The sequence below is a fragment of the Pan paniscus genome, chromosome 17, assembly GCF_029289425.2.
Source record: "Pan paniscus chromosome 17, NHGRI_mPanPan1-v2.0_pri, whole genome shotgun sequence".
In the NCBI taxonomy this organism is placed as follows: domain Eukaryota; kingdom Metazoa; phylum Chordata; class Mammalia; order Primates; family Hominidae; genus Pan; species Pan paniscus.
In genome coordinates this window covers 64,642,754-64,667,499 of record NC_073266.2, presented here as the reverse complement: position 1 = coordinate 64,667,499, position 24,746 = coordinate 64,642,754, and the positions used below count along the sequence as shown (strand labels likewise).

Here is a 24,746-nt window from a genome sequence, read left to right as displayed (position 1 = left end):
TACATATGTATTTGTCTTATATTTGTAAAAAGAAGCCAAAGAAGGATAAATGAAAAACTAATAAAAATGGTTACCTAAAGGGGAAGCAAGGGAAGAGGGGATGGATCAAGATAGGAGGCTTTTAAAAAAGTCCCCATTACATAATTTTGACTTTGGAACCATGTGAATATTGTATACAATGAAAAGACGATTAAGTGAAAAACCAGCCTCCAAATAGAAATGAACTTAGGTCTGTATGAGGTTGGTGGCATAACCACTCAGAGAAAATAATTACTTCAGATGACTTTAAAGTACAGTATTTTGACCTGTTCATTCATAGTGGGATAAATTCTAAGGACGAAAGAACTACAAAGAGATCTTAAACTGCGTTCAGGAGTCTTATTGTTATTAGTAATACTGGTATTTTTTTTTAATTAAAGGTATATATAGGAAAAAGCAAAGTAGTAACTATTAGATTTTAGTGTCAGTGAAAAGAGATGCAATAATAAAAATCAAGTAAGTTAAATACAAGCTGTGTATGACTACTTTTGAATAGAAAATATAGTTACCAACTCCTTTTTTCTTTTAAATAATACATATTATGTAATCTTCCACTGTAAAAACCTAAAGTAATGACAACCCAGTGCTCAGACTGTGGTATCTACTGTCAATTCCCACTGTAGTTCTTTGGAGAAATTACTGATTTCAGATCTGGACAGGCATGGTATGAGTCTGGAATAGCTTATCGTGTTAGCAAAGAAACTACTGGAGAATACTCATGGCTACTGGTAAGGAGGAAGTTGGAAAGCCTGGATATCTGCAGCCAATAAGAGAGGCAAATAGGAATTGGCATATGGATAATCCATGGAACCTTTAATCAGACCTTTAATAATGGTATGGAGAGGCTGGGTGTGGTGGCTCACATCTGTAATCCTAGCACTTTGGGAGGCTGAGGCGGGTGTATCACCTGAGGTCGGGAATTCGAGACCAGCCTGACCAACGTGGAGAAACCCCGTCTCTACCAAAAATACAAAATTAGCCGGGTGTGGTTGGCACATGCCTGGAATTCCAGCTATTCTGGAGGCTGAGGCAGGAGAATTGCTTGAACCCGGGAGGCGGAGGTTGTGGTGAGCTGAGATCGCACCATTACACTCCAGCCTGGGCAACAAGAGCAAAACTCCGTCTCTAAATAAATAAATAAATAAAGTTGTAATGGAGAATGTACTCGTTTGATTGTCATGTCTGAAGTTCTGTTATAAGATGCCAAGGCCTTAAAACATACTTTAATTTTAAAATAATATTTCTGAAACTAAAAGTAGATAAGGCATTATGCAGAAAACTGTAGACTCTGCAGTGCATTTCATATTAATCATGAATGTGTTAACCTCAGTTGTGTCAATTAGAAAGTCTAATTTCCCTTGCCTCTTAGATTCTCAGTCCCTCATCAGTTGCTATCGATCTGATAGTTCATAGGGAACTCATGGCAGTTATTGTTGATTGTAATCAGTAAAGCATTTTGAAGTAAGAAATTGTCATTTGTTTGAGGACATCAGGTTACAATTTTCAATTCAGATCTTCTGGTTACTTAGTACCCTTAAGACTGTGCACAAGGAATATGGAAAAATATTAGATTTTCTCTCTTTTTCCCTCCCAACCCCCATCTCCCTCTCCCTCTCCTTCTGTGTACTCTCTTATACTTCCAAAGTACACTGGGCAGGATAATCTGTTAAATTTTAAATTATGGATACAGCAAAAGTTTGCACTTGATTGACTAAAACTACTTTGTTTTAAATGTGACATTGCTTTTAATTGCATTTTCAACAATCATTTTTTTTTTTCCATTCCCAGGAATACAAACAAGTGATCCTAATGCTGTGGTCATGGGATTGGCACCAGAACATTTTCATTATCAAATTCTGAATCAAGCATTCCGGTAAACCTAGCTATTTATTTTTCATCTGATCATAATAGTTCCCTTCTTCCTTTCCTTTTGTCATTGTCATGAATGGGTTTATGTGTTTTACTTTCTGGCCACCTAAATTGTACATTAGGATAGACATCTTCAAGATCAGCATCAAATAATATGTATTACTATCTTGACTTTTTTGTGTGAGTAGTATGTTTTTTGTTTTTATTTTGTTTTTGAGATGGCATCTCACTCTGTCGCCCAGGCTGGAGTGCAGTGACATCATCATGGCTCACCACAGCCTCGATCTCCCCAGGCTCAGACTTAGGTGCTCCTCCTATCTCAGTTTTTGTATTTTTAGTAGAGACGGGGTTTCGCCACGTTACTCAGGGAGGTCTCCAACTCTTGGGCTCAAGCAATCTGCCCACCTCAGCCACTCAAAAGTGCTGGGATTACAGGCGTGTGCCAGCACGCCCGAGCAGCAGTTTTATCTTTTATTATTACTCCTATGATTCTCTACTGACTATGCTAATCTCCAAAGGAAAACAGTATCCAGGCTGATCCACCAAAAACAATAAATGCGATTCTACCTCCAGTGAGAATCCAGGTTATGGAAAAGAGTTGACACATTTGACCACACTTAAAATAAATTATTTGATGAGTGGTAATGGTACGGTGAACTGGAATAGTGGCAGTGGAGATGAAGAAAAACAGATTCAGAGACCATCAGCATGTCTTACTTTTGAGTTTAGTCAGTGAAGTAGAAGAGTGAGTCAAGGATACATTGAGATTTCTAACCTGAGCAAGTAAGATAGAGAACCCTTGGTTTGGGATTTAAGAGGTGATGAGTTTAGGTTTGGTCTATGGGATATCCAAGCAGAGAGACATCAGTGGCTGTGGGTAGAAGTAGAACTAGTATATAAGATATTATAAATCTTCAGTTAATGTGTGCATTTCACTTAAATGAACTATTTTGCTGCTACTTCTAAAAGGAAGGCTGCATACTTGTTCTTGTACTTCCCAAGATAAATTGGATCAGAATTTACCTGCAGATCTGCCATAGAATGAGATTGTGACTTTTCTTTGGATTTTGTAATTTTTCATGTCTTGCCTTTTATTTCTTGTCAAACCATTAAACAGTATAATTTACCTTTGGATGCATGTCAAGTATATAGTTCAAAATATTGCATATTGGACTAGCTTAGAAAATTTTTCTTTAATATCCTGGTAAAGTTTTTGTATTTAACTGCAAGAATGCTATAAAAAAAAAAAACAAACCAGAATTTTCTTACCAGTGCAAGGATCTGTAAGAACCATTCTAACTTATACATTATGTAGAATTCATTTCTTCATGTATATACTACAGAAATAGAATGTTTATAGGAAACTAAAACTCACTACCCAGGTTCACACATTTGGGCACATTGTTTGCTGTTCATCTTGAAAATGACTGCCCTCATGTAAAATCTATGTGGCCAGAAATAGCCGTTTGAGAACAGCCACCTTTTACCGTGTGTGCACATTAATTTTAGATTCTTGGTTAATGGAAACCACAACTACTTAATGCACTTTTATTTGTGACTCTAGTCACTGTGATAGTCAAGCTCTTGTTTAAAAGGAGCAAACTCACTTTTTATAGTTGCCCAGTATCTATTTACTGTAATTATTTCCTGGACATCCACTGTTACGTCAGATCACTTGGAGATGTACTTCAGTGTATATGGTGTTAAAATTACTTTTGCTTCCCCTGCCTTTTCAATTATCCTACTTTGGCCTTTGGTTGAGGAGGGAGAGACTATGCTATCTGCTCCTTAAGTAAGTTCTACAACTATACCAATATCAGTTTTCATTTGGAACGGAATCTGCTATTATTTCTTTCTGAATTTACTTCTACTACTTTTCACTCATTTATTTAACCACAGAATTCAAGGAGAAGATATTGATTAATTTTAGCTGGCAATTTGGGAAGGACATATTTAATAGGAAATTGAGAGGTCTCTGTCTTAATGAATACTAGACTCAGGGAAATAAAAATGTATGTTGACATAACACTGACTTTGTAATTGCTCAGATGCTGTCTAATTAGTACACTTTCCTAACCATATTGATTTTTTATAAACACTACATTTTAAAACATTACAGTGCACTTATAGGTCAACTCTAATTTCACAAATGCACTTAACAGCTGGATGGAGAGTTAACAGAAGGATTTTAGGTCTTCCCTTTCTTTGCATATTGATGTTTCCACAGGGACTGCCTTCCAACCAATGACTGCAGCTGTATGGATTGTGTGTGGCAAATACAGACATCTTAAATGAACCACCGATTAGTTAAATTACTGTTTAGGCTGATAATGACAATAAACATTGGATTTTAAAGCTCATTGCATGCTGGCTTCAGAGGCATGTTACATCAAGGCAGATACATCAAACTTCACATTATGCTGCATCTTATTTACTGTGTTTTTAGTGGATAGCACCCCACAAAAACGCATAGTACAGCCTTTCTACAAATATCTTTTAAATGCCTGAACGGAATTGAGAATTGTGGTTGGTTTTTTTTTTTTTTTTTTTTTTTTTTTTGAGACCAAGTCTCGCTCTGTCATCCAGGCTGGAGTGCAGTGGTGTGATCTCGGCTCATCTCGAAAAACAAAAAAACCCAAAGTTTGAGCATTTAAGTAATGGACCAATTATAATTGAACTCAATGATTACTATTAGGAGGAAGACAAACAAGTCACTTATAATCCAACCTGAACTTAGTATTAACAAGACTAAAAAATATCTAATCACAAAATTAATATATCCTCATCGTGGAAAAGTTTAAATGCTCAAGAAAGAATAAACTAAAAATTACCTGTAACGCTGCCACCTAAAGAGAACGACAGTTAACATTTTAGCACATAGCCAGTTTCTTTGTTTCTATACACATACATGTTTACACAAAATTTATAATGTGTATATACTATATAGTAACATGCTTTTTAAAAACCTAATGTATTGTGCATGCTTTGTCATGTTCCTAAATGTTATTCTAAAACCTATTTAATTCCTACAATATACTCTATTTTAAGAAGCACAATGAATTGCTTTGCCACAAGTTCCTATTACTGTTGGTATTGCAGGTTTTTTTTTTTTGAGACGGAGTCTTGCTCTGTCACCCAGGTTGGAGTGCAGTGGTGCGATCTTGGCTCACTGCAAGCTCCGCCTTCCGGGTTCACGCCATTCTCCTGCCTCAGCCTCCTGGGTAGCTGGGACTACAGGTGCCCACCACCACGCCCAGCTAATTTTTTGTATTTTTAGTAGAGACGGGGTTTCACCATGTTAGTCAGGATGGTCTCGATCTGACGTCGTGATCCACCCGCCTCAGCCTCCCAAAGTGCTGGGATTACAGGCGTGAGCCACTGCTCCTGGCTGGTATTCCAGGTTTTTGAAATTCATTTTTAAAAACTCCTGAGAACATGTTTGTTGAGCAGTATTTATGCTTTCTTTATGATTTTTTTTTTCAGAAGTATAGTTGCCAGGCAAAGGAATTTTGGGGAAAAAAACTACATGGAATTACTTAGCCTAGGAAACGTTTGAGGCCTTTTTTTCCTATATTAAGAAACTGCTCTCCATCTCCTAGAGTAGCTTATTAAAATGTCGTTATACCTGAAGAGAAATGGCATCACAACTTTCATGTTTAAATTTATAGATGAAGGCTTTTTAAGAATAATGTATTTGAAGTTTTGTTAATAACATTCTTCCCATAATTGCTGTTGAGTTTGAGAGTCCTCCAAAAGTCTTAGAGACGTGCAGAATTTTTTTTTTTAATTTTTCAGGATGAGCTTCTTACCACTATAAGAAGTCTTTGTTGACTGTTGGATTGCTTGCTTTCCCCCATCTCCTTCTTAAGGAAAAATTACAAGTTTAATTACTCTGGTATATTAAATCCTTAGTAAAGGGAAGAAAAGAAAGAAAGAACAAGACAAACAGACAGTAATGGCCTCAGTACTGCATTTGTACGCTAACTCCTGAATATTTCCTAAGTACTTAGAGCCCTGAGCATGAGGAATCCCAGAACAGTGTAGCAGCAGGGCTCAAATTAGAAATATATCTATGGGCTTTTCCCATTTTTGAAAGGGTTGACTGCTATGCAGTGTTCTTAATTAAAGTCCAGACTCTAAAATACTACTTTGGAGGTGAGAAATTGTTTAAGACTTCAGAACTTGAGATGTTTAAAGCATTTCATTAGTGTATGTAGGAGAAGTTTATATGCAGATCTGAAAATCATAGGATACAGAATTGAGTATCAGAATCACTGCTCTTATTTTGTAGTTTGAGGATGTATTTAGCAGGCAGCTCCTGCTACTCTAAATATGATTTGTTTACTTGAACAAACCATAAAAATATATTCTGTTACTGATTTTTCTAAACTGAGGTAAACATGCACTGTAAGTTATACAGATTTTAAGTATACAACTCAATACAATTTTACACATAGATATACCTATGTAACCCCCATTTGGTGATCAAGATATAGAACATTTTCAGCATCCTCGGTGGCTCCCTTTCCCAGTCAGTACCACTCCTTCCCCAGGATAACCACTGCTCTGACTTCTATAATTATTGCCATTTCTTAATCTTCATATGAATGAAATCATAGAATTATAGCATTTTTTGGTCTGCTTTTGAGATTTATCCAAGTTTTTGCGTGTACCAGTACTTTGGTTTTTATTTTGCTTCTTTGTTTTTGTTGTCGTTTTGTATAGTAGTAGTGTATTATATGAATATTCCACAATTTATTTATTCATTCTGCTGTTAATGGACATGGGTTGCTTCCAGTTTGGGCTGTTATGAATAAAACTGCTGTGAACATTCTTGTATATGTCTTTTGGGGGACATGTGCATTCAGTTCTCTTGGGTACATATCTAGAAGTGAAATTGCTAGACAGTACGATAGGTAATTGTTTAGTTTTAGTAAATATCGCCAAACAGTTTTCCAAAGTGATTGTACCAAGACATACATTCTTGCTAGCTACAAATGAGAGTTCCAATGCTCTATATTCTCTATTTAATAGTAGCTATTCTGTTTGGTGTATATAGTGGTATCTTTACTGAGTTCCTATTTGTTTTTTTGTTGTTGTTATTTTTTTCAAAGACAGGGTCTTGCTCTGTCACCCAGGCTAGAGTGCAGTGGCACTATCATAGCTCACTGTAGCCTCAAACTCCTGGACTCAAGAGGTCCTCCTGCCTTAGCCTCCCAAGTAGCTAGGACTACAGATGTGTGCCACTACACCTGGCTAATTTTTAATTCGTTTTTGTAGTGGGGTTTTGCTGTGTTGCTGGCTGTTCTCAAACTCCTGATGTCAAGTGATCATTGTGCCCTAGTCTCTCAAAGTGCTGGGATTACAGGTGTGAGCCATTGCATCCAGCCTCAGTTTCAATTTGTATTTCTCTGATGAGTAATGCTGTTGAAACCTTTTCATATACTTATAAGCCATTTGGATATCTTTTGTTGTGATGCACCCATTCAAATCTTTTACGTTTTCTGATTGGGATGTCTTTTTCTTACTGATTTGTCAAAGTTTTTTTTTTTTTTTTTTTTTTGAGTCAGAGTGCAATGGTGTAATCTCGGCTCACTGCAACCTCTGCCTCCCGGGTTCAAGCAATTCTCCTGTCTCAGCCTCCCGAGTAGCTGGGATTACAGCCATGCACCACCACGCCTGGCTAATTTTGTATTTTTAGTAGAAACAGGGTTTCTCCGTGTTGGTCAGGCTGGTCTCGAACTCCCGACCTCAGGTGAGCCACCCGCCTCGGCCTCCCAAAGTGCTGGGATTACAGGCGTGAGCCACTGCGCCCGGCCTTAGAGTTCTTAATGTGTTATGTCTTACAAGACTTTGGTTGAATATATGTACCACAGATATCCCTATCTTTGATTTGCCTTTTCACTCTCTTAATAGTATGAGAAGATCAGGTTCTTAATTTTGATGTAGTTCAATTTGTCAGTATTTTCTCTGTTTTGTTTAAGAAATCTTTGCTTACCCCAAGGTCATGAAGATATTTTCCTGTGTTTTCTTCTGTAAGCTTTATTGTTTTACTTTTAGCAATTAGGTGTAGAATCTATTTTGAATTAATTTTTGTGAATTGTGTGAAATAGAAGTTCATTTTTATCTGTGTATACTCAGTTGTTCCAGCAACACGTATTGCAAAGACCCATTCTTCCCCCATTGATTTGCAATTGTGCTTTTGACGTAAATCAAGTGACTAGATTCTTTATCTATACTTTTGCCATTCATACTGTCTTGATTATTGTAGCTTCATAATAAGCCTAAATATCTGGTAGTGTACATCCTCCAACTTTATTATTTAAGATTGTCTTGGCTATTCTACCTCCTTTGGATTTCCACACAGATTTTGAAATCAACTTTGAAATCACAAACAAAGCCTGCTGGGAGTTTGATCCTTCCTTAAATCTATGGATTTGGACAGTATGTACATCTGTACAATAATATATCTTCCAGTCTATGAAAATAAAATGTATCTCTATTTATTTAGTTTTTTTTTGTTTCGTTTTTGTTTTTTTACATTTGCTGTCATCAGTGTTTTATAGTTTTTAGAATGTGGGTCTTAGACATTTTGTTAAATTCTTGTCTTTCATGTTGTTTGATGCTATTGTAAATTGTATTTTTGCTTTTGTTTTTGTTTTTCTGAGACAGAGTTTCACCCTTGTTGCCCAGGCTGGAGTGCAATGGCATGCTCTCAGCTCACTGTAACCTCTGCCTCCCAGGTTCAAGCGATTCTTCTGCCTCAGCCTCCCAGTAGCTGGGAGTACAAGCATGCGCCACCATGCCTGGCTAATTCTTGTATTTTTAGTAGAGATGGGGTTTTGCCATGTTGGTCAGGCTGGTCTCAAACTCTTGACCTCAGGTAATCCACCCACCTCGGCCTCCCAAAGTGCTGGGATTACAGGTGTGAGCCACCGTGCCCGGCCTTGTATTTTGCTAAATTTCATATTTATTTGCTTATTGCTAATACATAGAAAGCTAATTGGGTTTTTGTATGTTAATCTTCTGTCCAGCAGTCTTCTTCCATTTACTTGCTAATTCTAATAAATTTTTGTATTAATAGAATCTTTTGGATTGCATTTTCTATATAGACAATTGTAGACAATAATGACAATTTTAATTGTCTCCTTCCAGAGTTAAAATTCTTTTTATTTTTCTTGCTATGTTACACTGTCTGGGACTCCTAGTGCACTCCTAATAAACATGGTGATAGTAGATAGCCTTATCTTACTTCTAAATTCAGGGGTAGAACTTTCAGTATTTTACCACTTTGAGTATTTCTTACTAGGTCAGTAAGCTATGTTTGTTTTTAATCCCAAAGACTTCAAAACTTTTTTTTTTTTTAATTCTGATTATAACGAGAAATAGCAGTGTTGAAGTTGTCTTAGATCTTCTATTTTAATTTTTCGTTTCATCTTTCACTTTGGATGTGTAGTATTCTTAGATTTTTATTTTATGTGGAACATTGAGTCTTTACAAACTCACTACATTTTTTTCAGTAATTAATAAGAGAATTACTGTGCCAGTGTGACATGGGAGGTATTTTGGGGTTTCAATTAATTAAATGTTAGTGGGATTTTCCTTTCGTGTTTTTCATGATTCACTAGTTTTAGTTTGAACTTTTGATAGTTTATGTCTGTTGAGTTGATTGGTATTACTTTTAAGTGTGTTGAATGTTAACACTTTGGCATTACTTTAGTTTAGCGGTTCTCAATCAGGGACAGTTTTGCCCCCTAAGGAATATTTTGGTAAGGTTTGGAGACATTTTTGGTTGTCATAACTGAGGGAGAGGGGTGGTGGTACTGGCATATGATGGGTAGAGGCCAGGGATGCTGCTAAACATCCTATAATACATAGGTCAGCCCCCACAGCAGGCATTTTCTGGCCTAAAATAGTGCTGAAAAGCCCTGAACTAGTTTACTGCTTCCTTTGAAACTGAAGCTCACAAATGTGAAGTGACTCGCCATTATTTATTTTTAGTATAGTTACTATACTTCCTACATTTATGAATAAAAATAGTTGTCAGAGGTCAGGACACTGAGGCATGCAGAGGTTCATCCATGATTTAATTTATTGAATAAACATTTAGCAAAAGGTACCAGGCCTTATTTTTTTTAAGTAGGGAATTCAGTGATGAGTACAACTGATGGGCATTATGGGACTGTTCTAGTGAGGAAGACAGACCAAACACAATAGGATAAGGATTACCAATCATGCCAAGTGATATGAAGGAAAAAAGGGGTTGAAATAGTTACCAAATGTGAGGAGGAAGTCCACTTTATTTAAAGAGAGATTAAAAATGACTTCTTTGATTTGCTGACATTTAAGCTGAAACGTGACAAATGAGTGGAAGAAATCTATGTGAAAAGTATGGGGAACCGTTTCAGGAGGAGGGGGCACCATATGGGGGCTGAAGCAGGAAAGAGCTTGACATTTTTTGAGGAAATGAGAACAAAGTATTGTGGCAGGAGCTCAGTCAATAATGGGAAAGGTAACTTGAGAGTGGAGATGCGGGGTTGGGGATAGATAGGGCAAGGCTTTCGAGACTGTGCTAAGGACTTTGGATTTTATGCTGGTTGCCGTGAGAAGCTATTAAAGAATTTTGAGCAGGGGAGGGACATGATCACATCTATTTGCACTTTTCAAAACTCCTGCTATTGCTTATACAATGGATTGGAGTAATAGGTCAAGAGAAAAATGCAGGAAGACCAGTTGTAAGGCTGTTACAGTTCAGGTGAAAGAGTAAGACAATTTTGAGATATTTTAATTTTTGTTCAAAATTGGAAATTACTGGATTTCCAAGTGAATAGGGATGTGGAAGTGGTGGGAGAAATTGAGAAATCAAGTATGACTGATAGGGTTCTGGCTTGAGTAACTGGAGAAATTACAGAGATGGGAAAGATTGGGAAACAAACACTTTTGGGGAGTGGGGTGAGAGGGACTTACCAGTTTGACGTTGGACATATGGTAGGTGTTTGACCAGTACTTAATCTGCAGTATAATTTCATTTCCACATGCTTCATCTTCAGGGGAAATGGTTATTTAGAAAGACAGCGTCGTGTTCAGGCATACCTCTTTTTATTGCACTTTGCATTATCGCGCTTCACTTGCATTTTTTTTTTTTTAAACAAACTGATTTTGTGGTAACCCTACATTGAGCAAGTCATCGGCACCATATTTCCAACAGTATGTGCTCACTTTGTGTCTCTGTGTCACATTTTGGTAATTCTTGGCAATATTTCAAACTTTTCATTATTATTATGTGTTGTGGTGATCAGTGATCTTTGGTGTTACTGTTGTAATTGTTTTGGGCAGCCACAAACCATGCCCATGTATGGCAAATTTAATGTTGTGTGTGTTCTGACCGCTTCACCAGCCAGCTGTTCTATCTCTCTCCTCTCCTCTGGCCTCCCTATTCCCTGAGACACAATGATGCTGAGATTAGGCCAATTGATAACCCTACAGTGGCCCCTGAGTGTTTAAGTGAGAGGAAGAATCATACATCTCTTACTTAAAATCAAAAGCTAGAAATGAGTAAGGCTAGTAAGGCATGTTGAAAGCCGAGACAGGCTGAAAGCTAGGTCTCTTGTGCCAAATAGCCAAGTTTTGAATGCAAAGGAAAGTTCTTGAAGGAAATTAAAAGTGCTACTCCAGTGAGCACACAAATGATAAGAAAGCAAAACAGCCTTATCACTAATATGGAGAAAGTTTTGTGGTCTGGATAGAAGCTCAAACCAGCCACAAAATTCCCTTAAGACAAAGCCCTAACTCTTCAGTTCTTTGAAGACTAAGAGAGATGAGGAAGCTACAGAAGAAAAGTTTGAAGCTAGCAGAGGATGGTTCATGAAGTTTAAGGAAAAAAGCTGTCTCCATAAACTTGCATTAAAGTGCAAGATGAAGCAGCAAGTGCTGATGTAGAAGCTACAGCATGTTATCCAGAGATCTAGCTAAGATCATTGATGAAGGCGTCTACACTAAACAACAGATTTTCAGTGTAGATGAAACAGTCTTACATTGGAAAAAGATGCCACCTAGGACTTTCATAGCTAGAGAGGAAAAGTCAGTGCCTGGCTTCAAAGCTTCAAAGGACAGGCAGTCTATCTTGTTAGGGGCTAATGCAGCTGGTGACTTTAAGTTCAAACCTGTGCTCTATAAATGGAATAACAAAGCCTGAATGGCAGCACATCTGTTTACAGCATGGTTTATTGAATGTTCCAAGACCACTATTGAGACTTACTGGTCAGAAAAATAGATTCCCATCAGAATATTACTGCTCATGGACAAAGCAACTGGTCACCCAAGAGCTCCGCTGGAGATGTACCAGGAGATCAGTGTTGTTCTCATGCCTGTTAACACAACACTCATTCTGCCACCCATGGATCAGGGAGTCATTTTGACTTTCAAGTCTTACTATTTAAAAAATATATTTTGTAAGGCCATAGCTGCCATAGACAATGATTTCCTCTGGTGGATCTAGGCAAAGAAAATTGAAAACCTTCTGGAAAGGATCCAACATTCTAGATGCCATTAAGAACATTTGTGGTTCATGAAAGGTCAAAATGTCAACATCAACAGGAGTTTGGAAGAAGTTGATTTTAACCCTCATGGATGACTTTGAGGGGTTCAAGACTTCAGTGAAGGAAGTAACTGCAGATGTGGTGGAAATAGCAAAACAACTAGAATTAGAAGTAGTGCCTGAAGATGTCACTGAATCGCTGCGATCTCATGATAAAACTTGAATGGATGAGAAGTTGCTTCTTTTGGATGAACAAAGAAAGTGGTTTCTTGAGATGGAATCTACTCCTGGTGAAGATGCTTCGAACGTTGTTGAAATAACAACAGAAGATTTATAATATTACATAAACTTAACTGATAAAGCAGCAGAAGGGCTTGAGAGGATTGATTCACAATTTTGAAAGAGTTTCTGTTGTGAATACTGTGAAACAGCATCACATACTACAGAGAATTCTTTCATGAAAGGAAGATTAAATTGATGCAGCAAGCTTCATTGTTGTCTTATTTTGAGGCATTGCCACAGTGACTCAACCTTCAGTGACTACCACCCTGATCCGTCAGCAGCCATGAACATCGAGGCAAGACCTTCTGCCCACAAAAAGATTATGACTCCCTGAAGGCTCAGATGATTGTTAGCATTTTTCAGCAATAAAGTATTTTTAAATTAACACACATACTTTTTTTTAGACACAATGCTGTTGCACACTTAATAGACTATGGAAAACCAAAATTTATGTGACTCGCTTTATTGCGATACTTGCTGTATTGCAATGGTCTGCAGCTGAATCCAAAATATCTCATAGATATCCCTGTATTTGGAAGAATCCCAGATTGTTTTTCAGGTTCCAGCTTCCAGCACTGGTTCTAGCTCTCCTTGATTGGTGCCAGCATCTCAGATGATCTCATCTGTAAAATGGGGCATGTTGGACTTGATGTTCCTTTGGGTCTCTTTCAGTAATATTCTGTGGCTCTAAATTTATTTTAAATTCCGGGGTACAAGTACAGGATGTGCAGAGTTGTTACATAGGTAAACGTGTGCCATGAAGATTTGCTGCACCTATCAACCCATCACCTAGGTATTAAGCCCGGTAGGCATTAGCTATTTTTCCTGATCGTCTCCCTCCCCTGCAGTCCCAACAGGCCGGAGTCTGTGTTGTTCTCCTCCCTGTGTCCATGTCTTCTCATTGCTCGGCTCCCACTTATAAGTGAGAACATGTAGTGTTTGGTTTGCTGAGGGTAATGGCTTCTAGCTCCATCCATGTCCCTGCAAAGGGCATGACCTAATTCCTTTTTATTGCTGCATAGTATTCTATGGTGTATGTGTACCACATTTTCTTTCTCCAGTCTATCACTGACGGGCATTTGGGTTGATTTCATGTCTTTTCTTTTGTGACTAATGCTGCAGTGAACATATGCATGCATGTATCTTTATACTAGAATGATCTATATTCCTTTGGGTAATCTAATGGGATTACTGGGTCAGATGGTATTTCTGGTTCTAGGGCTTTGAGGAATTGTGTGGCTCTAAATTTAAATCACTCCTTCAGCTTTCTCTTGCTGCTCTGCCTGAGATTTTTATATGGTAGCCCTGCTCCCTGGGCTAGGATTTTTTACACTTTATTTATTCACCTACATGGAATTTATAGCCAGAAATTTTTGAATTAGACCTTCTTTGTGCCTTTAAAATATAATTATATATATGTAATTATTATAATTGTAAGAAATAATTATGTGACTTGCTTTATTGCAGAAGCAAAAACCCAGAACCCAAAAACCAATCTAGTATTCTTCCAAATACAGGCATGTCTATGAGATATTTTGGAGTTGGTTGCAGACCACTGCAATAAAATAAGTATCACAATAAAGCAAGTTGCATAATTATTTCTTATAATAATTACATATATATTATTTTTAGAGATGGAGTCTCTCTGGCTGGTCTGGAATCCTGGCCTCAAGTGAGCCTCCCATCTTGGTCTCCCAAAGTGCTGGGATTACAGGCATGAGCCACTGTGCCTGGCCTCCAATAGGCTTATAGTTAGACAAAATTTTCAGATTTTCTGCTGACATACTATCTCTGTATTAAAAACAACTATCTTTTTACATTTTGTGCTGCTATAACAATACCTGAGACTAGGTAATTTATAAAGAACAGAGTTATTTCTTATAGTTGTGGAGGCTAGGAAGTTCAAGGTTGAAGGGCCTGCACTGGGTGAAGGCCTTTTGCTGCATCATCCTGTGGTAGAAGGCAGAAGGTCAAGAGAGCACGCACACAAGAGAGGGAAGGGGACCAAACTCATCCTTTTGATCAGGAACCCACTTCTGCAATAACTAACCTATTTCTTCATTAACGGTGGAGCTCTCGTGACCTAGTCACCGCTTAAAGGCCCCCGTCTCAACACTGTTGCATTGGGAATTAATTTCCCAACAGATAAATTTTGGGGGGACAAGCCATAGTCACAGCCAACCTTTTGTTGCCCTGTCTAGTAAGTATAAAAATACTCCAAGTATTGGGGTGGCTCTGATATTTTTAAAAATGTTTAACTATAAAAGATCTTTTAATCTGTGTCCTAGAAAACAGTTACTTTTCAGTCCATCCTCAATATGCCTTGGCTCTTCAAAGATTCGGTAAAGCTTATGCTATGCAGAGAAGAACAGTAGAAGGAAGAACTGCTTCCCTGAGAGATGTATAACACTTCTCCAGCCTAGTGTAGAACCAGTTCCCATTTAGAGAAGTGTAGAGGAACCCACAGTTTCACCTCTTCCAGGGAAGGCACTAAAGTACTGCCTGGGAATTAAGTATGCACATCAATCAAGCTGATAAGTCTTATCCCCAGTTAATATATGATAAAATATTAACAAAGCTAAATCAAATGAGTTTTCAGTTTAGGCTATATAAGTGGAAAGCAATTTTGAGGTCTGTTGCATAAAGAATTCTAGTTCCGTGGTAGAGTAGCAAATAAGTGGGCTTGGGGGTGGGGTGACAGGAGAAGAGATAGGTAAGTCACCCGTTAGTAACTCATTGCTGTCAGCTCTAGGTCTTTAAAGCCAACAGAATGGCTTTGCCAGGTTTCCTAATAGTTGTATTTCAAGAGCAGCTTTAAGAAATAAATTTGTATTAATATTAGTGAATAAATTTGAAGGATCTGTCCAATGCTGTGAGCAACTTGTAGTAACTAACAGTAAGGCCCTGTAATAGTATTGGTTTTTACTTAATAAAATATTTAATCATAAATGTCTGAATTCTGCATCTCCCACAGGAAGGCATTTCCATGCCCACTGACAAAAATAATTTAGCAGTTTCATAGTTGAGCGCTTAATTACTCATAATTGTGAAGGGTAAGATATGATGAATTCTTCCTTGATGGACATACTAAATATTTTAACTAAGTAGATGACTTAAAGTAAATTAAGCTAGTGAGATCATTTATTACATTGGTTAAAAGCAGTTTAAGAAATATATCATGTCCCGCATGCTATTAGATGATAATATGTGCGTGAGTACTTCTGCCATGTGACTAAATGCTGTATTATTGTGATGGATGGCAGTTGTTTTAGGTTGGGTGTTGGAAAATGAGTATTAAATTTCTGGGGACTTTTTGACTTGTTGTTTTGCCTGAGTTACTAATGAGGATTCTTAGCTATAGGTAGAATTTGCTTGTCAAAATAATGGGAAAACTCTTTATGTCCTTTTGTCTGATGTGAGAGTATTCTTCGTCCTGTATCAGGACAAAGGAAGGGACCTGATGGGGAAGGGTCTCCCGTAAATCTTTTTCTTCAGGAAAGATGGCCTGATTTGCAAAATAATGTTGAAAGCAGTCAAAAGGTAAAAGAAGTAAAAGTGCAAGCAGAAACTCTTTGTAAAATGCTTTATTAAAAATTTCTGAATTGAAAAGAAACTTACATTTTGGAGTAGAGGAAACAGGAGTTCAGATATTTTAGGAGTTAATGTCACTGCAGCAACAATTGTGTAGTATTGTAAAAGGCTCAGGAGCCTCCTGCTTACCATTGGGGAAGGTTGAAACAACTTGTCTCATTAAGTTAAGCTTCTTCCCTGGAGTGTCTTATTTAGCTTTAGTTCTCTTAATTCTCTTTCCCTGGTGATTTGGGTAGTGTCTGAAACCACTAAAGGTAAAAGGTTGAAGCAATCCCAAATTTAATAATCTATCACCTTTCTTTAGTGTATCTGAGTGTAATTCCCAGCAGTTCTTTGTGAATTCATTAGAAGACAGCAAGTCATTAAAAGTTAATAAGAAACTATTTGTTTCTGTGGGTGTGAATACAGCCACTTTGTAAGTCTGACATTCGTTCCCAGTCATAAAAGCCTTGCTTTTAGCCAATTTGTTTTTTTTGTTGTTGTTCTCTCTAGGTTACTCCTGGATGGAGCACCTCTGATAGCAATCCACAAAGCCAGGTATTACAAGAGGAAAGATGGCTTAGCCCTGGGGCCTGGACCATTTGTGACTGCTTTAGAGTATGCCACAGATACCAAAGCCACAGTCGTGGGGAAACCAGAGAAGACGTTCTTTTTGGAAGCATTGCGGGGCACTGGCTGTGAACCTGAGGAGGCCGTCATGATAGGAGATGTAAGTAGAAGAACCCAGGAGGTGCTCCCGGCTCACCTGTTGTGCTGGGAGAGCCAGCTTAGAAACACTGCTTTAGGAAAGGGGACATTCTGTTACTGACAATGTAGACAGTATATAAATGGCTACCTATAAAATGAGGTTTCCTGTCGATGTTTAGTGGTATTCTTCTAAAGAACTGAAATTTTTATTATTTCTGACATTTCTCCATAGTGTAATAGGAGATTTGTGTGTTATGATACATATATATATGTAGTTAACTCCTATAATATATATATATTTGTATATTATATATATAGTTCAAAAGCCATTTATATTGCAAGTCAATTGAATGCTTTAAATGTCTTTTTGAGAAACAATGCTGCACAAATGAGAACCTATACCAAAGAATTCTACCACTATTGTTTTTTTCCTTAGCATATGCTTTATGGAAGAACTTCTCTATCTGTGTGCCACAAATAGCTAAAGCTATTGATCACCTTAGCCCTTTGAGTGGCAGGGCTGAGCCTGGGATGATTGGAGGCCCTGGCTGGTCACCTGTGGCCGTGAGCACCTTGTCAGTTTACCCCAGTGTACTAGGCAAATGTTATTTCCCATGTGTGTCTCGATGGGAAAACAGCTGGAAAGCACACTGCCACATGGTAAATTGGTGGCCAGGATTATATTTCAATTTTTAAATAATAACATGTCAAGCTGGGAGGGATCGTCACAAATGTCTGGTCCAAAACTCCTCATTTTATAGGCTGGGAAACTGAAGCCCAAAGAGGTGAATCACCAAGCCTGAATTCCCATAGCTAATTAGTAGCACAGCTGGAAGTAGAGCTTGAGCTCCGGACTCCCTCCCTAGCTGTTTTAACTTGTGATGGTGGAAATGTGTACCACAGTCCTCCTGATTTTATCTTCTGTTTCTATAATCATTCACCTAAAATTGAATAGGATAATCACTGAGCTCAGTAGTATTTTGAGAAACCATCTTTTGAGTCACACCTGTTCCTCTTGACAAGCCTTTAGCTGCCTTTCCTAGACAAATATGTCTAAAAAAGTGGTTATCTGAGCTGGAGCCTTCAGAATTCTTTATCCCAGGAGTTGCTGGCCCTGGGACAGGATGAGAGGTGGGAAGGGATGCAACAGCTGTGCTGCATGGAGGGTTGTTGGTTATCCAGGAAAGTGGCGGTTCCCCGCCCCCTACCGTCTCATTGTCCACATTCTTTTTCCCACCTCCCTATCTCCTCTCCCCCATCTCCACTCTTCAACAGGGCAAGTTTAGCTGTGACAGAAATGGTTTGAAGTTGGACCTTGAATCAGGATTTTGACATTCTGAAACTCATTTTCAAGGGCTGTTGTTGAACAATATTAATGGTTTTTAAGGAAAAAAAAAAACTTTCTTCAGGCATGGTCTGAATCAATCCTGCTTATAGACATGAGGTGGCAAGATTAATTTTTTTGATTTTTCTTTCAGTCCTTGGAATTTTAATTACCTTGCATTCATCATCGTTGATGATGTATATTTATCCTTATCTTGAATAATAATTAGAAAGAGGAGCTTCTTTTTCAGACTGATCTGTTATTCCCAAGTGTGAAGTGAACATCAGACAGTCAGAGTCTGTTTAAGTATCTGGATTTAACTTGATTCTACCTGTTAGGACAATGGGATGGAAAGTAAGGATAACATACTATGTGGGCCACAGAAAAGCTATCTTCTGAATCTAGCTCATTCCCTGTCTGCAGCTGTATTATTTACTGCCAAATGGATAGAATGCATTTTTCCATGATCTGTTTAATGGGGAGATAAATAGATGTAGGTGTGGCAAAGCATAGAGAATTGTAATTGTAACTCAGCTCTCTGTGTTTGGTTACCAGGATTACTACTCTATTCTATACCTTCCACCTCTGAGATACTTCCCTTTCCCAATTTGGAATGCTTCCTCAGAGTATTACATGTGGATTCACCTTTTACATCTTCTCTTTTCTATTTCAATAAAAAACATGGCATTACAGTTGGACACCCTAGCCTAATAAATCAGTTGGTAAGGTTTGTTGGCTAGCTTACTGAAGACACTGGACTAAATGCTTTCTTTATGCTTTTCTAGGATTGCAGGGATGATGTTGGTGGGGCTCAAGATGTCGGCATGCTGGGCATCTTAGTAAAGACTGGTATGTATCTTCTGTATAAAGCATTTTCTAAAACAGAATAGTAGAATACACTGTTGCTTAAAGAACAATCTTTGCAGAAATGGCAGAGCCCTGGGCACTTTTATTCTCTTTCTGCCACGAAGCAAAAATAAAACAGCTTAGGATTATAGGAAACAATTGGGAAGGGCCCGTGCTGTACAAAGCTAGGGAGATCAGGGCTCAGAGGTACTTTAATACTTTCCCAGAGGTAACCATTCCTGGTTTACAGCATTTATATTATTTCCTGGATGTACAGTTCACCACAGAGGGATGAAGCAAAGGACCATGGATGGTGGTGCTCTGTGAAAATACCTTTTATTTTTGTGCTGGCTATACCTGTGATACTGATTTCTTTAGGAAACTGGCCAGCTAAGTGATCTGATTCTTTGTGTTAATGTTTGAACTTTTACAAAAATATTTGAAAAACTCTTTTTTCTCTTTACTTACCGTTTGTGGTGAGCAAAAGGTTAAGAAGTATTTCCTGCACAATTAGGTTTACTCTATGTGGTATCTCAAATAAATTTAGGAAAAAGGAAAGACTTTAGTGGGGAGGATTCACAAATACAGTATTATGACCACCGTAGACTGGTTAAGTGCCTTGGGTCCTGGTCAGCTCTGCACTAACTAGCTGTGTGAGACTCGGGTCAAGGCTCTTCCCCTTTTCAGGCCCTGTGAGAATGATGGGATTGGACTGGTCCCATCTCGCCCTCATAGTTTATGATCCTGTGTAGAGTGGGACTGATAAAGTCCTTTCGAGGTAAAGAAAGAACAGGCATAAGATCTGTTAGTGGGGCTGAATATTATTGCATTGGGAACTTAATGAGCTGTTACCGTTAAAATGAAAAGCCTTTCTTCCCCTGCATGCTGCCCCCAAATGGCACCTGCTGCATTTGGAATTAACAGCACATGACAGCCAGAAATCTTGTCCAAGAATCATCACCAGACTCTTATAAATCAAATATCAGATAAATGGTTCCATAGATGTCTCTGTGAGCTCATTTGCCTGGTTTCATATCATAGTAGTAAAACTATTTAATAGGCTGTTTACAGAAGGGAATATTTAAACATAAAGTCAAAGAAGAGTTACAACTGGGGAATTTTTTAGAAAAAGTGACTATGATGTTTGTTCAAGAAAATGTGGTTGCTTGAAATCTGTTTTGAATTTCAAATAGAAACAAGAAATGTAGATGGAGCTACAATTGAATAAGAAGTATGTGGCAAAGGTCTGCACAAAGAGTGAAAACACTGTCTGCTTGCGCCTGGGGCCTGAAGTGAACCATTGGAGCCTTGCAGATAGTAACACCAGTCACTCTAGAATTAACACAGTGGATTTTTTCGAATGTCTCAGGCAAAATGATCACCTTCCCAGGAACATAACAGCCCTGTGATATAAGCAGAAAAGAGGAAGAATGAAATGAAGTCTGAAAAGTAGCCACACTCGTCAGCCTCCATGTATCTTTGTTTTCAGATTCCTGCCTTTTGCTGTTTTATTTTCTCATTATTGAAGAAATCCTTAGATAACTATTTTTGCTCTTGTGTATTATTCCCATGAGTATTTCTTTCTTTCTTTTCTTTCTTTTTTTTTTTTTTTTTTAGCTCATGTAATTAAGGATTTACACTGAGCTTCAAAATGGTACCTCTGTCAGTGTCTTGATGGGCCCAGCTCCCGCAGCTGGTCTCCACTGGCTCTGTCGTCTATTGTGACTGGCATTTTATTGTGACCAGCCTTTCACAGGCATCAGTTTAGTCTCTGAGAAGCCATCAGCATAACACAATCAAGTCCAAAATGTGTAATTAGTAAATCAACTAAGTACAGCTCTTGGAAGCAGGCATATTTGTACCATTGATTTTTGGTCAGAAAAATCATGAATAACCCTACTGTTCTAAAAACATGTGGAACAGCCAGCTTCATTGGTAAATTTTAACTCAGTGCAGTGGACAAGTGCTAGGCTTCCCAGTGTTGAAAATAACCGTAAATATTTTAATTCATATTCAATAATAAGTGCTTTCTGTGGATCATCTCGAGCAATTTTGTTTCTAAAGGGGTAGCACAAGGTAGATGCTCAATATAATTTGATCAATTATTTGTTAAAGATTTTTGACTAGTCCTAACCAGAATTTGTTTAGCATGTGAAACAGTCATCTAGAAAAAAAATAGGATCTTTCTTTGCCTTCATATATAATCAACATAGCATCCTGTTTTCTCCCTCCATTCATCATTTATCCATCCATGAAAGCACAGGCTGCTGCAGTGAGTGAATCAGCCATGAGCAATGCAGGCAGCTCCATTCACTCAACGAACGTTATTGAGCCCCTGCTGTGTGCTAGGTGCTAGAACTAAAACATATACCTAAGCCACTTTTGTCAATTTCTATTTTGTAGAAACCCCACTTGCAGAGCCAGACTAAGCAAAAGCCTTTAACTCCATGGCTAGGAAGCTTATTTATTTGTCTCTTAGACCACTGGATCCAGAAAGTAGGTCATATAGTAATATTTAGTCATTAACTTACCTGTAAGATCAAATAGAAACCTTGTGAAGGAGTTTATACTAATGATATTTAAGCTTGGGAAGAAAACTGGCAGTAGAGCTTGCTGCGGGGACCATGCTATGGACAGGTGCCTTCAGGGTGCTAACGAGAATGAGGTATATATTAATTACCTTTGTACATTTGATGCTGGCTCCCTTCCTGTAAGAAGTTATAATCAGTAAGATAAGACAGGAAGCGTCTTCTCCACCATGATGCAAAGATGTGGAAAAGAGGGTTTTTCAGGCTTTGTGTTTGTCTGGCAAAGCCTCTTAAAGTAGTTGTAGAAAACAGTAGGTCTGTTGTTGAAAGAGCTGAGTTTAGGCAGAGAAAACTGGGAAAAGCAGAAGAATCAACAATAGAGACCACAAAGGGATGAGAGAGCAAGGAGAAAGGTGAAGGGCAGAGGCAGCCCTGGTGGCTACAGGGCAGGAGCTGCGTTCTGCATTTCCTCCCTCCCCTCTCTTCTTCCCTCCATTCATTCTTTAAAAAGATATTTATAGGATAGTTACTATGTGCTAGTCACTATGTTAGGTACTTGGAATACATTGGGACATATAACAGATATAGCCCCTGTCTCAAATAACTTAGTCTTCTTAAATGTGAGACAGATGTTAAACAAATAAATGCATAATTACAAATTGTTGTAAATGTTGTGGAGGCAAAGAACAAGGTGAATAACAGGGAGGGGGTTTAATTTGGATGGGAAGGTGGGGTCTGACCTGAAGCATGAAGGAGGTAGTCAGGTGAGAATAATGGAATGACAAGGGAATGGCACATGTGTAGGCCCTCAGAAGAGCAGGTCCAGTCTGGGACTGCAGCCTGGTGAGCCAGTAGCACATGCTTAGGTGAGAGGGTCACTGGGGCTGCATGACAAAGGGCTTGGTAAGCAGCAGTAGAGATTTTGGATTCTTTCTGAAGGGCACTGGGACCCATTAAAGGGTCTTTAAATAGGGACTGTGCACCTTCTGACTTGTAAAAGCTCTTTGTGCCCACTGTGGAATGGTTCCTCTGCTGTGTTGAGGTGTTAAATTGTGTGCCAGGTGCTAGAACAGCAGGCCATCTTGAATTCCACGGTTGGAAGAGTCAGGCAGTGAGCCTGCTGCTTGATGCCAAGTGGCCTGTCCTGCCTGGCCCCTGGCCTGCGAGCATCCATCACTCTTTTCCTCCCCAACCCAGGGCGTTCTCATCTGCTGGGCTCCTGGGCTGCCTGGATCCCTGCGTGGCAGCAGCACATCCTGTTCCCAATTGCCTTTGGGAGCGGATGAGTCCTCTGCCCTCTGGGGTCTGGGCTTCCATTTTAAAGCATTAATTTAATCACCAGTCTATCTTTAGAGCTGAGGGTAGGGGAAAGAAAATGATTTCATCAGCTGTGAACATGTGAAGGGAATCTTAGCTGTCAGACGATCCAGTACCTGTGGCTGTCCATTGTGAATGACCAGAGGGCCTGGGGAAAGGCTGAATGTGACATTTCTTTGAATTGCCTCATTTACATCCTGAAGCCTCAAAAAAAGGTGATTTGGGAGATGTGCAGCCCCTGATTCTGTCTTAACTGTAAGGGTGGTGCTGTGATGACCCAGGTGCTCATGGGGTATGATTAATTTAGCATTCTGGTGGCAGCCTGTGTTTACTGGCTTTACTTTCATTTCAGGGAAATATCGAGCATCAGATGAAGAAAAAATTAATCCACCTCCTTACTTAACTTGTGAGAGTTTCCCTCATGCTGTGGACCACATTCTGCAGCACCTATTGTGAAGCAATGTGTGCATCTGAAGCAACTTGAAATGCAGCTTCTTATTGTCTGGAATGAATCCCTTACCAACTCAGTGCCAGCATCGGTAGACACCAGTCAGTGCTGATCGCTTTTTAACCCTCTTTTGTTGTGCATTAATTAGAAAGAAAGGTATTGAATTGCGGCTAGCCAGTAAGCCTTGCTAATCTCTTATTTTGTAACTGAAGATGAGACCCAAAGAAAGAGAAAGCTGAGATTTTGTGCCATTCCTTTTAAAATACTCATCAGGTTAGGCGGGGCTGTGGGGGAAAAGCTACCACAGGGAAGAGTGTTCTCTGCTGTCTCTTCACTGGAAAACAGGGAGGGGGGATTTCAGACTGTGAAGAAAGTTGAATGGTGGTTTTTAAATTATAAAGTAATGTATTAAAAGGTGCATTAGGCTGTAGTTCTAATATTGAGTTCAACTGTGAAATCCATCAGATGTGCCAAATGGAGAAGACAGAAAGCAACAAAGTGAATTGTTCTTTAGCCCAAGTGATACAGTGAATTTGCTTTAACAGATGTTGAAAACTAAATTTTCTACTGTATTCCCAGCACGGGTGACTTCTTTTTCTCTTCATTAGCCAGAGATGACTAATTTAAATTTAGAACCAGATTTTAATTTAAATTAATATTTCCATTAATAACCTATTCATTGCAGATACCTATTATACTGTGTAACAGTTGTTTTGGAAATTTTATGTAAAATTAAAACTATCAGTATTTTACAGATGTTTTAATTAGACATTGTTATTAACAGGAACAGTGCAGAAACTAGAATCAAGCCTTATAATATCTTATAGACCATGCATTTTTGAAGTTAGTGTCCACTAGGGTCCTATTAACTGTACATTTGCAAGATTTCATTATTTTTGCCTCTGACACTATGGGAAAAATTTTTTAGAAGCTATTGGGACAGATTCAAGCTTTTATGCACTTGGTTACTACAGCTGTAAAATGAAATCTCGTCTTGTAGCATGGATTATTCTTCTCATGTTAAACTCACCAAAATGAAGGGGACTAAATAGGTAATGATTTTCCTAGTGCATTTGCATACTGTGAGAATCCTGGGCCTTGCAATAGTTTTACAGGGCTCTTGGGCATTGAATTATTAGGATGTAATTGTACATCATTGTAGTGTTCACCTTATTGAAGCTCACTCTGATGTTAATGAGCTTCGGGTTTTGATGCTTGTTTAGAGATCAGCAGTCTTGGATGGGAGGGAACAAAGCTAAATAAATGTTAGTTTGGTGA

At 38.5% G+C, this 24,746-nt stretch overlaps 1 protein-coding gene across 8 annotated transcripts in view; it reads left to right on the top strand.

Moving 5' to 3' along the window:
• Positions 1-24,746, top strand: part of HDHD2 (haloacid dehalogenase like hydrolase domain containing 2) — a 43,134-nt gene extending 18,388 nt beyond the window's left edge. For all 8 annotated transcript variants that reach the window (XM_003827197.5, XM_055102414.1, XM_055102413.2 and 5 more), the window contains 4 exons: positions 1,828-1,912; positions 16,811-17,027; positions 19,115-19,178; positions 23,373-24,746. In XM_003827197.5, coding sequence (XP_003827245.1) covers positions 1,828-1,912; positions 16,811-17,027; positions 19,115-19,178; positions 23,373-23,476 — 470 coding nt within the window. In that variant the 3' untranslated portion in view covers positions 23,477-24,746. The remainder of the gene's footprint in view (positions 1-1,827; positions 1,913-16,810; positions 17,028-19,114; positions 19,179-23,372) is intronic.